This window comes from Dendronephthya gigantea, unplaced genomic scaffold (assembly GCF_004324835.1).
Source record: "Dendronephthya gigantea isolate DGI-Jeju-01 unplaced genomic scaffold, DenGig_1.0 000298F, whole genome shotgun sequence".
In the NCBI taxonomy this organism is placed as follows: domain Eukaryota; kingdom Metazoa; phylum Cnidaria; class Anthozoa; order Malacalcyonacea; family Nephtheidae; genus Dendronephthya; species Dendronephthya gigantea.
Window position 1 is genome coordinate 52,335 of NW_021163308.1, and position 14,283 is coordinate 66,617.

General features: G+C 36.0%; 2 protein-coding genes and 12 non-coding genes across 14 annotated transcripts; 8 read left to right on the forward strand and 6 right to left on the reverse strand.

The window, feature by feature from the left end:
• Window positions 1–13: 13 nt before the first annotated feature.
• On the reverse strand, window positions 14–85 carry Trnaq-cug. Its single transcript has one exon. It is a non-coding gene; the product is annotated as a tRNA-Gln (tRNA).
• Window positions 86–1,366: 1,281 nt separating this feature from the next.
• On the reverse strand, window positions 1,367–1,438 carry Trnac-gca. Its single transcript has one exon. It is a non-coding gene; the product is annotated as a tRNA-Cys (tRNA).
• A 112-nt stretch (window positions 1,439–1,550) lies between these two features.
• Window positions 1,551–1,622, forward strand: Trnam-cau. The gene has a single exon. It is a non-coding gene; the product is annotated as a tRNA-Met (tRNA).
• Window positions 1,623–2,669: 1,047 nt separating this feature from the next.
• On the forward strand, window positions 2,670–2,742 carry Trnat-ugu. The gene has a single exon. It is a non-coding gene; the product is annotated as a tRNA-Thr (tRNA).
• A 382-nt stretch (window positions 2,743–3,124) lies between these two features.
• Trnac-gca lies at window positions 3,125–3,196 on the reverse strand. The gene has a single exon. It is a non-coding gene; the product is annotated as a tRNA-Cys (tRNA).
• Window positions 3,197–3,309: 113 nt separating this feature from the next.
• Trnam-cau lies at window positions 3,310–3,381 on the forward strand. Its single transcript has one exon. It is a non-coding gene; the product is annotated as a tRNA-Met (tRNA).
• A 1,048-nt stretch (window positions 3,382–4,429) lies between these two features.
• Window positions 4,430–4,502, forward strand: Trnat-ugu. The gene has a single exon. It is a non-coding gene; the product is annotated as a tRNA-Thr (tRNA).
• Window positions 4,503–4,885: 383 nt separating this feature from the next.
• Trnac-gca lies at window positions 4,886–4,957 on the reverse strand. Its single transcript has one exon. It is a non-coding gene; the product is annotated as a tRNA-Cys (tRNA).
• Window positions 4,958–5,070: 113 nt separating this feature from the next.
• Window positions 5,071–5,142, forward strand: Trnam-cau. The gene has a single exon. It is a non-coding gene; the product is annotated as a tRNA-Met (tRNA).
• A 1,011-nt stretch (window positions 5,143–6,153) lies between these two features.
• Trnat-ugu lies at window positions 6,154–6,226 on the forward strand. The gene has a single exon. It is a non-coding gene; the product is annotated as a tRNA-Thr (tRNA).
• Window positions 6,227–6,610: 384 nt separating this feature from the next.
• Trnac-gca lies at window positions 6,611–6,682 on the reverse strand. The gene has a single exon. It is a non-coding gene; the product is annotated as a tRNA-Cys (tRNA).
• Window positions 6,683–6,795: 113 nt separating this feature from the next.
• On the forward strand, window positions 6,796–6,867 carry Trnam-cau. The gene has a single exon. It is a non-coding gene; the product is annotated as a tRNA-Met (tRNA).
• A 774-nt stretch (window positions 6,868–7,641) lies between these two features.
• LOC114541522 lies at window positions 7,642–11,731 on the reverse strand. The gene is made up of 8 exons (XM_028561438.1): window positions 11,141–11,731; window positions 10,721–10,958; window positions 10,301–10,465; window positions 10,076–10,160; window positions 9,437–9,805; window positions 9,133–9,322; window positions 8,874–8,965; window positions 7,642–8,694 (listed from the first exon to the last, which is right to left on the reverse strand). The coding sequence occupies exons 1-8, from the start codon at window positions 11,232–11,234 to the stop codon at window positions 8,380–8,382; spliced, it is 1,548 nt and encodes a 515-aa protein (XP_028417239.1). The 5' UTR covers window positions 11,235–11,731; the 3' UTR covers window positions 7,642–8,379.
• Window positions 11,732–11,746: 15 nt separating this feature from the next.
• On the forward strand, window positions 11,747–14,042 carry LOC114541520. The gene is made up of 6 exons (XM_028561435.1): window positions 11,747–12,389; window positions 12,497–12,646; window positions 12,755–12,935; window positions 13,064–13,221; window positions 13,377–13,550; window positions 13,746–14,042. The coding sequence occupies exons 1-6, from the start codon at window positions 11,796–11,798 to the stop codon at window positions 14,040–14,042; spliced, it is 1,554 nt and encodes a 517-aa protein (XP_028417236.1). The 5' UTR covers window positions 11,747–11,795.
• Window positions 14,043–14,283: the final 241 nt, after the last annotated feature.

A 14,283-nucleotide genomic window follows, 5' to 3' on the forward strand; every position in this document is an offset into this window, starting at 1 on the left:
AACAATTCCAGCAAGGTTCTACCGAGAATTGAACTCGGATTCCCGGATTCAGAGTCCGAAGTGCTAACCATTACACCACAGAACCTAACCATCTGCTAAAAGACACAGCAGAAATTGGTGTTTGAGACATTTCAACCCGGAAATCTATTCGCTGGTTCACAATTGTGTATTTCTTTACCGCTATCAAAGAGAAACCTTTTGAATAGCATGAAAAAGTTCAATTTTTCTTCCGAATAAGTTATCTGCAATCTTTTGACGACTCATCATTACATCTGACCCGCGCTGTGATGTATAGTCTATATACACGCACATTATTAAGATGAAGTATTTACATATATTCCCCCTATTCCAGGTATGGAGCCCTAGTTTACAAATATAATATGGAACATGCATGTGTCCCAGAGAGTCATTCAAAAAACCTAAACTGCATGGATTGTTTATCAAACGTACGGCTGTTTCCCACGAAAAAAAAGGGATTTTTCATGCACTAATGGGTACCATAAAAATATTTAATTTTCTTTAATTTATAGAACAGGAAGGAGCGAGCGGAGTTGAACCACTGACCCCAGTGACCTGTCAACCTGAGTCGGATGCTCTACACTATATGCTACTCTCTCTGAGCGTTCCTGCAGCATACCTGTCATATGCTATATTCTTAGATACCTGTAAGAGAAATCCTGAAATAAAAAAATACGTAAAGACGGAGAATGAATGTTTTCAAAGAGTTTCTACCAAGAATTGAACTCCGATTCTCGAAGTAAGTCCGAAGTGATAACTATTACACAGACCCTAAAAATCTATCAAACTTATGACGAATGTTGGCTGCATAGTATATTATATAGTTTGCTACACGCATGCACATTATTAAGATAAAGTATTCATATAATTATATTCGTGTTAAGCTTGCACATACGCCATTAGCTCAGTGGTTAGAGCACTGGTCTTGTAAACCAGGGGTCCAGAGTTCAACTCTCTGATGAGGCTTTCATACTTTTGTATTTACAAAAGTATATATGCAACTATAGCAACTATATAATTTATCCTACTCGGAGCCCGAAGTGCTAACCATTACAACACAGGACATAAACACCTAGAAAAATTACTGAGAAATTCCTGGCTCTACAGTATATCTATGCACGCCCATTATAAAGATAAAGTAATTATATTCCCTGTATTCCAGGTATGGACTCCCGTTTTACAAATTTATAGAACATGCGTGTGTCCCAGAGAGTCATTGAAAAAACACTAAACTGCAAGGATTATTTATCAATCAAACGGATTGTTGCAACGATAATAAGTTGGGTTTTTTTAATTCACTAATTAGTTCGATAAAAATGTTGGATTTTTTTTTCTTTTATAAAAGAGAAGGGAGCGAGCGGAGTTGAACCACTGACCTCTCGATCTGCAGTCGAATGCTCTACCACTGAGCTACACTCCCTGATCGTGCATACCTGTTTGATGCTATTCTCCTAAAAGAACATTTCTTGCTGTTCTTACCTTATTCGAAATGCACAAGTTTTATATTCATAGCATAGATGCAGTGTGTAGCAAGCAGGGTGGCGCAGTGGAAGCGTGCTGGGCCCATAACCCAGAGGTCAATGGATCGAAACCATTTCCTGCTAAAGTTATCATTTCAATAAAAAAGATCTTTTCGAAATCTTATTCAAAAACATATATTAATTTTTTCTCAAATGGGCTATAAGAGAAAACCAGAGCTAAAAAATTTACATAAAGACATAGAATTAACAGTTCCAGCAAGGTTCTACGAGAATTGAACTCGGATTCCCGGATTCAAAGTCCGAAGTGTTAACCATTACACCACAGAACCTAACCATCTACTGAAAGACACAGCAGAATTGGTGTTTGAGACATTTCAACCCGGAAATCTAATCGCTGGTTCAATTGTGTATTTCTGTACCGCTATCAAAGAGAAACCTTTTGAATAGCATGAAAAAGTTCAATTTTTCTTCCGAATACGTTATCTGCAATCTTTTGACGACTCATCATATACATCTGACCCGCGCTGTGATGTATAGTCTATATACACTCACATTATTAAGATGAAGTATTTACATATATTCCCCCTATTCCAGGTATGGAGCCCTGGTTTACAAATATAATATAGAACATGCATGTGTCCCAGAGAGTCATTCAAAAAACCTAAACTGCATGGATTGTTTATCAAACGTACGGCTTTTTCCCACCGCAAAATAAACTGGGATTTTTCATGCACTAATGGGTACCATAAAAATATTTAATTTTTCTTTAATTTATAGAACAGGAAGAGCGAGCGGAGTTGAACTACTGACCCCAGTGAGTGTCAACCTGCAGTCGGATGCTCTACCACTATATGCTACTCTCTCTGAGCGTTCCATGCAGCATACCTGTCATATGCTATATTTTAGATACCTGTAAGAGAAAGCCTGAAATAAAAAAATACCTAAAGACGGACAATGAATGTTTTCAAAGAGTTTCTACCAAGAATTGAACTCCGCTTCTCGAAGTCAGAGTCCGAAGTGATAACCATTACACTACAGACTCTAAAAATCTATCAAACTTACTGACGAATGTTGGCTGCATAGTATATTAATTATGTAGTTTGCTACGCGCATGCACATTATTAAGATAAAGTATTCGTATAATTATATTCGTGTTAAGCTTGCACATACGCCTCATTAGCTCAGTGGTTAGAGCACTGGTCTTGTAAACCAGGGGTCCAGAGTTCAACTCTCTGATGAGGCTTTTGCATACTTTTGTATTTACAAAAGAATATATGGAACTATAGCAACTATATGATTTATCCTACTCGGAGCCCGAAGTGCTAACCATTACACCACAGGACATAAACACCTAGAAAATTACTCAGAAATTCCTGAATCTACAGTATATCTATGCACGCCCATTATAAGATAAAGTAATTATATTCCCTGTATTCCAGGTATGGACTCCCATTTTACAAATTTATAGAACATGCGTGTGTCCCAGAGAGTCATTGAAAAAACACTAAACTGCAAGGATTATTTATCAATCAAACGGATTGTTGCAACGATAATAAGTTGGGTTTTTTTAATTCACTAATTAGTTCGATAAAAATGTTGGATTTTTTTTTCTTTTATAAAAGAGAAGGGAGCGAGCGGAGTTGAACCACTGACCTCTCGATCTGCAGTCGAATGCTCTACCACTGAGCTACACTCCCTGATCGTGCATACCTGTTTGATGCTATTCTCCTAAAAGAACATTTCTTGCTGTTCTTACCTTATTCGAAATGGCACAAGTTTTATATTCATAGCATAGATGCAGTGTGTAGCAAGCAGGGTGGCGCAGTGGAAGCGTGCTGGGCCCATAACCCAGAGGTCAATGGATCGAAACCATTTCCTGCTAAAGTTATCATTTCAATAAAAAAGATCTTTTCGAAATCTTATTCAAAACATATATAATTTTTTTCTCAAATGGGCTATAAGAGAAAACCAGAGCTAAAAAATTTACATAAAGACATAGAATTAACAGTTCCAGAAAGGTTCTATCGAGAATTGAACTCGAATTCCCGGATTCAAAGTCCGAAGTGTTAACCATTACACCACAGAACCTAACCATCTACTGAAAGACACAGCAGAAATTGGTGTTTGAGACATTTCAACCCTGAAATCTAATCGCTGGTTCACAATTGTGTATTTCTGTACCGCTATCAAAGAGAAACCTTTTGAATAGCATGAAAAAGTTCAATTTTTCTTCCGAATACGTTATCTGCAATCTTTTGACGACTCATCATATACATCTGACCCGCGCTGTGATGTATAGTCTATATACACTCACATTATTAAGATGAAGTATTTACATATTCCCCCTATTCCAGGTATGGAGCCCTGGTTTACAAATATAATATAGAACATGCATGTGTCCCAGAGAGTCATTCAAAAAACCTAAACTGCATGGATTGTTTATCAAACGTACGGCTTTTTCCCACCGCGAAAATAAACTGGGATTTTTCATGCACTAATGGGTACCATAAAAATATTTAATTTTTCTTTAATTTATAGAACAGGAAAGAGCGAGCGGAGTTGAACTACTGACCCCAGTGAGCTGTCAACCTGCAGTCGGATGCTCTACCACTATATGCTACTCTCTCTGAGCGTTCCATGCAGCATACCTGTCATATGCTATATTTTTAGATACCTGTAAGAGAAAGCCTGAAATATAAAAATACCTAAAGACGGACAATGAATGTTTTCAAAGAGTTTCTACCAAGAATTGAACTCCGCTTCTCGAAGTCAGAGTCCGAAGTGATAACCATTACACCACAGACTCTAAAAATCTATCAAACTTACTGACGAATGTTGGCTGCATAGTATATAATTATGTAGTTTGCTACGCGCATGCACATTATTAAGATAGTAAATTCGTATAATTATTCGTGTAAGCTTGCACATACGCCTCATTAGCTCAGTGGTTAGAGCACTGGTCTTGTAAACAAGGGGTCCAGAGTTCAACTCTCTGATGAGGCTTTTGCATACTTTTGTATTTACAAAAGAATATATGGAACTATAGCAACTATATGATTTATCCTACTCGGAGCCCGAAGTGCTAACCATTACACCACAGGACATAAACACCTAGAAAAATTACTCAGAAATTCCTGAATCTACAGTATATCTATGCACGCCCATTATAAAGATAAAGTAATTATATTCCCTGTATTCCAGGTATGGACTCCCGTTTTACAAATTTATAGAACATGCGTGTGTCCAGAGAGTCATTGAAAAAACACTAAACTGCAAGGATTATTTATCAATCAAACGGATTGTTGCAACGAAAATAAGTTGGGTTTTTTTAATTCACTAATTAGTTCGATAAAAATGTTGGATTTTTTTTTCATTTATAAAAGAGAAGGGAGCGAGCGGAGTTGAACCACTGACCTCTCGATCTGCAGTCGAATGCTCTACCACTGAGCTACACTCCCTGATCGTGCATAACTGTTTGATGCTATTCTCCTAAAAGAACATTTCTTGCTGTTCTTACCTTATTCGAAATAGCACAAAATTTATATTCATAGCATAGATGCAGTGTGTAGCAAGCAGGGTGGCGCAGTGGAAGCGTGCTGGGCCCATAACCCAGAGGTCAATGGATCGAAACCATTTCCTGCTAAAGTTATCATTTCAATAAAAAAGATCTTTTCGAAATCTTATTCAAAAACATATATTTTTTCTCAAATGGGCTATAGCAGAAAGAGCTAAAAAATTTACATAAAGACATAAAATTAACAATTCCAGCAAGAAGTTCTACCGAGAATTGAACTCGGATTCCCGGATTCAAAGTCCGAAGTGCTAACCATTACACCACAGAACCTAACCATCTGCTAAAAGACACAGCAGAAATTGGTGTTTGAGACATTTCAACCCGGAAATCTATTCGCTGGTTCACAATTGTGTATTTCTTTACCGCTATCAAAGAGAAACCTTTTGAATAGCATGAAAAAGTTCAATTTTTCTAAGTTATTGCAATCTTTTGACGACTCATCATTTACATCTGACCCGCGCTGTGATGTATAGTCTATATACACGCACATTATTAAGATGAAGTATTTACATATATTCCCCCTATTCCAGGTATGGAGCCTAGTTTACAAATATATATGGAACATGCATGTGTCCCAGAGAGTCATTCAAAAAACCTAAACTGCATGGATTGTTTATCAAACGTACGGCTGTTTCCCACGAAAAAAAAAAGGGATTTTTCATGCACTAATGGGTACCATAAAAATATTTAATTTATCTTTAATTTATAGAACAGGAAGGAGCGAGCGGAGTTGAACCACACCTGAAGTAGGATGCTCTACCACAATATGCTACTCTCTCTGAGCGTTCCTGGCATACCTGTCATATGCTATATTCTTAGATACCTGTAAAGAAATCCTGAATAAAAAAATACGTAAAGACGGAGAATGAATGTTTTCAAAGAGTTTCTACCAAGAATTGAACTCCGATTCTCGAAGTAAAAGTCCGAAGTGATAACTATTACACCGCAGACCCTAAAAATCTATCAAACTTTATGACGAATGTTGGCTGCATAGTATATTATTATATAGTTTGCTACACGCATGCACATTATTAAGATAAAGTATTCATATAATTATATTCGTGTGAAGCTTGCACATACGCCACATTAGCTCAGTGGTTAGAGCACTGGTCTTGTAAACCAGGGGTCCAGAGTTCAACTCTCTGATTAGGCATTTCCATACTTTTGTATTTACAAAAGTATATATGCAACTATAGCAACTATATAATTTATCCTACTCGGAGCCCGAAGTGCTAACCATTACAACACAGGACATAAACACCTAGAAAAATTACTGAGAAATTCCTGGCTCTACAGTGTATCTATGCACGCCCATTATAAAGATAAAGTAATTATATTCCCTGTATTCCAGGTATGGACTCCCGTTTTACAAATTTATAGAACATGCGTGTGTCCCAGAGAGTCATTGAAAAAACACTAAAGTGCAAGGATTATTTATCAATCAAACGGATTGTTGCAACGAAAATAAGTTGGGTTTTTTTAATTCACTAATTAGTTCGATAAAAATGTTGGATTTTTTTTTCTTTTATAAAGGAGAAGGGAGCGAGCGGAGTTGAACCACTGACCTCTCGATCTGCAGTCGAATGCTCTACCACTGAGCTACACTCCCTGATCGTGCATACCTGTTTGATGCTATTCTCCTAAAAGAACATTTCTTGCTGTTCTTACCTTATTCGAAATGGCACAAGTTTTATATTCATAGCATAGATGCAGTGTGTAGCAAGCAGGGTGGCGCAGTGGAAGCGTGCTGGGCCCATAACCCAGAGGTCAATGGATCGAAACCATTTCCTGCTAAAGTTATCATTTCAATAAAAAAGATCTTTTCGAAATCTTATTCAAAAACATATATTAATTTTTTTCTCAAATGGGCTATAAGAGAAAACCAGAGCTAAAAAATTTACATAAAGACATAGAATTAACAGTTCCAGAAAGGTTCTATCGAGAATTGAACTCGGATTCCCGGATTCAAAGTCCGAAGTGTTAACCATTACACCACAGAACCTAACCATCTACTGAAAGACACAGCAGATATTGGTGTTTGAGACATTTCAACCCGGAAATCTAATCGCTGGTTCACAATTGTGTATTTCTGTACCGCTATCAAAGAGAAACCTTTTGAATAGCATGAAAAAGTTCAATTTTTCTTCCGAATACGTTATCTGCAATCTTTTGACGACTCATCATATACATCTGACCCGCGCTGTGATGTATAGTCTATATACACTCACATTATTAAGATGAAGTATTTACATATATTCCCCCTATTCCAGGTATGGAGCCCTGGTTTACAAATATAATATAGAACATGCATGTGTCCCAGAGAGTCATTCAAAAAACCTAAACTGCATGGATTGTTTATCAAACGTACGGCTTTTTCCCACCGCAAAAATAAACTGGGATTTTTCATGCACTAATGGGTACCATAAAAATATTTAATTTTTCTTTAATTTATAGAACAGGAAAGAGCGAGCGGAGTTGAACTACTGACCCCAGTGAGCTGTCAACCTGCAGTCGGATGCTCTACCACTATATGCTACTCTCTCTGAGCGTTCCATGCAGCATACCTGCACTGTAAATCTCGGAGTGTTGGCACAACACCGAAATCGGTGTAAAATCTTGCAGCAATATGAACACTAATATGGTGTTTATTTACGCTATATTTTGGGTTAATTTACACTATTCATGGGTAGAATTTATGCAGCTATGGGTACACTATGGCGACGTAAATATACACCATTAGCGTAAACTAACACCTCTATAGGTTTTCCTACACCTATTTCGCGTAAAAACGCTTGCAGCAATATGAACACCAACTTCGTGTATAAATACACCGCGAGAGTAAACTTACCCCTCCCAAGGTTTTTCTACGCCTATTTAGTGTAAACGTGCTTGCAGCAATATGGACACCGACCTAGTGTATAAATACACCGCGAGGGTAAACTTACCCCTCCAAAGGTTTTTCTACGCCCATTTAGTGTATACGTGCTTGCAGTAATATGGACACCGATCTGGTGTATAAATACACCGCGAGGGTAAACTTACCCTTCCAAAGGGTTTTCTACGCCTATTTAGTGTAAATATGCTTTCAGTAATATAGACACCGATCTGGTGTATAAGTACACCAAAAGAATAAAAATGCTCTTCTAAACAATGGCCCGGTGCCACGAAATGAATTAATTCTAGTGCAGTGGTAAGGTAAAAACATATTTATTTCTATATGACAGAATATATTACATTATATTATATTGTACATAACAAATTTACAAACCAGCTATATAACATGGACTTATGCCTAATACTTCATGTTCACTGTTCCAGTTCATTTAAGAATAATAAAACTTTGGTTGGCACTCTTACCCGGTCAAAAATATTTAGAACAGTACGTTGTAAAAAAAGGAACGTGTTAAAACACTGTTTCGGGTACTCTAAATTACAAACATAATACAAAAACAAAAGGGACGATACTGCTGAAAAAATGTTATCTGTTTCCAAACAAACTTGTTTTTCCCCTGCAACAAACATTTTGTTCATTATGTGACCATCACTGTCCTCCACGAAGATGATGAATGGGCTGATGGGGCTGGCAGCTTTCTTCAACAATACCTCTGGGTTTTCTGCTGTCTACATTTGAAATAAAATTTTTTTTAAAAAATCATAACAAAGTCTTCATATTAAAACTATTCATGATTGACCACTTAACAGACCACTAGCTTACACTTATCATGACAATACATTTTTCCAAAAGGTGGTGTAATAACATTGATAAGCATTGACAAGGTACTAAAGTATATTATACATACCTGATAAAGGAAATTTTCTGGATGTGGATTACTTTTTGTTTTCCTTTCCAAAAGGTGTGGCAAGGTACAAAGTGCCACAACAACTTTCTCATCTAGGAACAAAGAAAAAATTACATAATTAATCTTAATTATTGCTCTGACTGTGTTAATAAAGAAGGAGAATAATCACAATAGGGTGTATATATTGAAACCACACAGCATAATAATTAACTTTTGATAGTGAAAATATATTCATTTAAATGAGTATCAATGGGATTACCATCTGTCAATCTGTTCTCCTCATCCAGTTCATCCTCATTTTGTACGCAAGCTTGAACCAGTTCTTCAAGTTGAGGGAGTTTCTTCTTGCTGGCAGCTTTCAAAATCTTAGGTGCAAGCTCACGTAAGTTTGTAACAACCAAATCTTTAACACTACTGCCAGACACCAATCTTTCATACTCATCTTGTAACTATAAAAAATCAATATAAGTTATAAGAGTAATTTAAAAGTAACTTATCAATCATATTACCCAGTGCCGGATTATATGTTTATGCACAGATATTACTAACTATATAATACTAACCTGATCATGTTCAAATAAAAAAGGGTATTTCGCATCAATTTCATTAAGGGAACACTTCCCAGCATTTATGTACTTTCTTCTGAAGGAGAAAGTCAGTTGCATTTTCTGCTTAACGACTTCCATGTTTGGGTGCTTTTTTCGGTACTCCTTCTGCATCCATTGAACATGGGCTTTGTTAGAATGTAGGTCCTCACCATCAACAGCAGGAGGTTCCCAATTTATTATTCCCCTTCGGCTGCTTCCTGGCACCTTAGCTGTCAAATCCGAGCCTTCAATTGACTTTCTTTTTCTTGCTAGCACAACTGGATCACTCCTTTCATGCCTTAATTCATTTTTAACTTTATCGCCTAACTGACGATACCAGGTTTCCTAAGGAAAAATTATATGGTCTCAGTATTTTTCATTAATACATGGTTTCAGTATTAACATACAAAGCAACAGTGTTTTCCCCTTCACATGTAAATCATCTGGCATCAGATATCAGGCCATGATGGGATTTCAATAAGGCTTGTGAAATAATATTGGTACATGAACTTTTCACAATCATAGTCCAATACATAATAAGCCACAGGAAATGTTAAAAAAGAGCAAACAAATAATTGCAAAAAAATAATGCTAAATCATTAAAATATTACTTACATAGCTGCCACCAACATCTGCCAAGGAAGGATATTTTGATATAATTGCCCTACATACATCACGGCGTTGGTCAGGTGTTGGTGAACTAAAATGTATTAAAATGAATAAAATTAAATAACAAACAATTCAGTTTAATGTGTCCTACATAAGCAAACCTACATACTGTAGCCCCAGAAGTGCTGGTCACTTCACTTTCATGCAACACAGTAAAAAAAGTATACATACATTGTAAAAAGGCATATCTTGTCATAAATCGCCTGGATAAATTTCACACGAATCAACTTTGGTAAGGCTATATTCTTTGACAAGGCTTCTTGTACAGCTGGGGGAAATCGTTCAGGTAGGCAAAATGGTGTAACCCAGGTTTTTCTTACAGTGGAGCAATCATTCCTAAAAAGAATTAATTTTGTGGATAATTCGTTAAGTCTTAACCTATTAAGCATTAGGTGTGTTTACTGAAACATGGGGGGGGGGTTAGGGGGTATTTACACACTGCTAGAAGTCACAGATAATTTGCAACTGTGAATTATGCTTTCAAAATTAGGCTAAACTTGCTTTACATGTTTTGAAATTGTTACATCTTAGTGAAGTAACGATCAGTTACATAAATAAGGACACCTGAATGTACTCGATTTATACACATACCTTGGTATTGGCGAAGAACAACGAGGCGAATCTTGATCTTTAGAGTTATTTGGGCATTCTAAATCCCAAGGCAAACGTGACAAGCTACCACTGTTGCCGCTTTCAACAGACTCAGAATCACTCCTAACCATCTTCTTAATAACGCCTAAAAGCTTCATTCTTGGCCCAACTTTGTCGACAAGAGACTCGAGTGCATTCTCAGATAAAAGAGCGAGCGCTTCACCGTCAACATCCTCTTCTAGTTTCACAAATACAAATACAAACAGGAATTTATATTGTGACGAGTGATATGAACGCTAATATAATCAATCGGAACAACAAATAAACTAAATTGAGAATCTAAATAAGTAAAAGTGAACTAGCTCTGTAGGCTATAAACAACGATTAGCTTGGAGTATTTATCTCTATAATAAAACTCACCGATAAATTTATCACTAAACGTTTCAAATCCATTGAGTTTAAGCCATTCCGATACTTCTTCGCACGAATAAGCGATGGATGGGACCTTATCCATTATCGGAATTTCAAAAATTTTGTGATGCCGATATAAATAACAATGTTTCAACTTTCAACTGTCAAGAGTCAACACGTGTTGTATATAATCACTTATCTGTGTATATAACCCCAGTGTTTGTAAATAGGTTTGCAGTAATCACTATTGGTTTGAATCGCTTATTGGTCGGATTGTCTGCATTGTCTGAAACGTGATTGGTTTAGAATAGTGCGTTACGATTGGTCAAAGAAAATATCAACTTATAATTATCCTCTATTCAGCTGAAGCTCTGGCTTACAATATTTTTTAATTAAAATACTTTATTATCGTAACAATTTGGAACAAAAATGCCCTCGAAAATCGCAAGGTATTTAGGATGCTTTGTGACGTCGAACATATTATATTATACGAACATTATTATATACACAGCATAATCTTGTATCCACCGGCCCACTAGTGCATCCTCAGTGAGGGTCATGTTTTCGAAAGTGGAAGCACTGTTATTGTGTTTTTCGAACTTTTGCATAGATGCAAATATTATTTTAATTTTTTATATTATTTTTATACCAGCATGGTTGGATAATGGCGAGTAGTTTTCTTTGTCCAAAACCGGAGTGTTTTCATCTTTCCTTTACTACATTCAATCGTTTTTTAAACCACCTACGCGATAATCACATTCATGAGCCAGGGTTCAAAATAAAATGTCCAGTGCAGTCATGCTTTCGCTCATATTCTGTTCTCTCCTCTCTAACTTCGCATGTTTCCCGTAAACATGGAAAGGAAAAAGTAATAAATGATGACGTTGGTTCAAGAAATCCCGAAAACGATGCACTAAACCGATTGGATAATACAATCGAATGTATACCGAAGACACCCAAGACAGGAGAGGCTTTCTCAAAGAGACATTTAGCTTTATTTGCCCTAAAGACGCAAGAATTAAATCAACTAACTGACAGTACAACAAACAAGGTGATAGATAATACAACAGAATTACTCCAACAACACGAGGCCCATGTTAAAGAAAAGATTAGACTGTGTTTGGATAAAAGTGGGATTAAAATCAGTGATATTGATGGATTGGGAGTTGTCATGAACTTGGAACAAACACCCAACATGGAATTCCTGAAATCCACTAAGAATAGGAACAATTATATATCTCAAGAATTTAAGATAGTGGTATGTATATAGTAATGTATTTTTATGTATGGTTGTAAACAATGTCTAACAATGTCTGATTAGTTTATATTAAATGCTGAGTGCATCCTTATCTTACTTATATTTAGAATCCAATTGAGATAGTCCTTGGGGAGAAATATATGTATGATGAGAATACAACGAATGGTTCATCGAAAGTGAAAGTGCATTCATTCCAGTACATATCATTCATCCAGGTCCTTCAACAGCTGCTAAATCAAATTGATGTTTACTCACAGGTCATTATTCATATAACAACTATAAGTGTCCTGGAAATTTATAATATGACTACCATAATATGACTACCATATTATGATATAATATATTTTAATTGATATTTTTTTTAGATTGAAAATTCTCATAGAAGTGTTGATGGGAAAATGAGGGACCTTTGTGATGGTGCTGATTTTGGAGTGGGCAAACATCCACTTTTTTCCTTAAATTATAAGGCTATCCAATTAATTTTATATTATGATGACTTCGAAGTTTCCAATCCACTAGGATCAAAAGCTGTTGTACATAAAATTGGTAGGTTTTTTTATTGTCACAAGATCAACAACTTTGCAATATTGGACTTTGATAGTTCAATTGGATTACTTTTTAAAAAAACACTGATCTGTCAATAAACATTTTCATTTTTATTTGCATACTTGCAGGTGCCTTCTATTGGGTGTTAGGAAATTTCCATCCCAAGTATAGATCATGCCTAAAAAATTTGAATCTTTTGATTCTTTGTCCAGTCAAGTGGATTAAGATGTATGGTATGGATAAAGTCCTCAGGCCATTCATGAGTGACCTTGCTATGCTTGAATCAGTAAGTAATGAATTAATACAATACATTTTATTGTGAATATCACCAATTATCAATATATTCAAGATTCCCTATTAAAGAATTTGCCTCAAGCTTGCCAAGAAATATGAGTTATAAATCTAATGCATCTCAAAATGTAATTTTGCTACTTTTTTCAGGAACATGGCGTACAACTCAATATAGCAAATCAAATTATTCCAATTAAAGGAACATTAAGTGTAGTAATTGCAGATAACCTTGGTAGCAATTCAATTGGAGGTTTCATGGAGAGTTTCAGTGCAAATCGGCCGTGTAGGTTCTGTCTGGGCACATCGGTGGAATTTCAAGAAAGGGTAATTTATTAATCATATCACAAATTGCAATGCTACTAAAATATTGTGAATCATGGTATATTAGTACACAGTTTTTTGTAGGAAATGCTATTGATATCATGAGATTTTAATGGGTGTTAATCAATGTTTGTTAATGTATGTTGTTCAGATTTGATTATACCAACCAGTATAATATCCAACTATTTAAATTTCCAGTTTTCTGAAGAATTATTCACGATGAGATCCCGAGAAAATTATGCCAGGCAGGTGGATTTGGTTTCCACTGATCCAGAATCAGCTTCTGTATATGGTGTAAAAAAGAACTCAGCCCTAAATGCTTCTAAATATTTCCATGTTGTTGATGGACTTCCTTCTGATATCATGCATGATATCTTAGAAGGTGTACTTCCTTTCCAAATTAAAGCGATGTTGAGAAAATTCATCATGGTGGATAAATTTTTCACACTTGATCAGTTCAACCGCGCTTTCAGCATTCCCATATGGTGTTTGTGACATCAAGAACAAACCAAGCTTGGTAAAGAATGTCAATCTTAGTGATTACCATTTACGCCAATCAGGTATTTAACTATTTATTTAAGAGTTGCCTTAAACCTGAGGATGACTACATCAACCACCGGTCCCAAGTTCCCATAGTTCTTTTAAAAGTTCTTATAGAATCAGTGTTTAGTCAGTGTTTTGATATAATGCTAGCACTAATTGAGTTATATTTCAGCATCACAAATGTGGTGTCTTT

Excerpts from the sequence above, each read along its gene's own strand:
- LOC114541520 (XM_028561435.1), top strand. The coding sequence starts at position 11,796 with ATGGCGAGTAGTTTTCTTTGTCCAAAACCGGAGTGTTTTCATCTTTCC. Across the intron at positions 12,647-12,754 it reads AAATTGATGTTTACTCACAG|ATTGAAAATTCTCATAGAAG; the intron begins GTCATTATTCAT and ends TATTTTTTTTAG. Across the intron at positions 12,936-13,063 it reads AGCTGTTGTACATAAAATTG|GTGCCTTCTATTGGGTGTTA; the intron begins GTAGGTTTTTTT and ends GCATACTTGCAG.
- LOC114541522 (XM_028561438.1), bottom strand. The coding sequence starts at position 11,234 with ATGGATAAGGTCCCATCCATCGCTTATTCGTGCGAAGAAGTATCGGAA. Across the intron at positions 10,161-10,300 it reads AAGATATGCCTTTTTACAAT|TTCACCAACACCTGACCAAC; the intron begins GTATGTATACTT and ends AATACATTTTAG. Across the intron at positions 9,323-9,436 it reads TTTTATTTGAACATGATCAG|TTACAAGATGAGTATGAAAG; the intron begins GTTAGTATTATA and ends GATTTTTTATAG.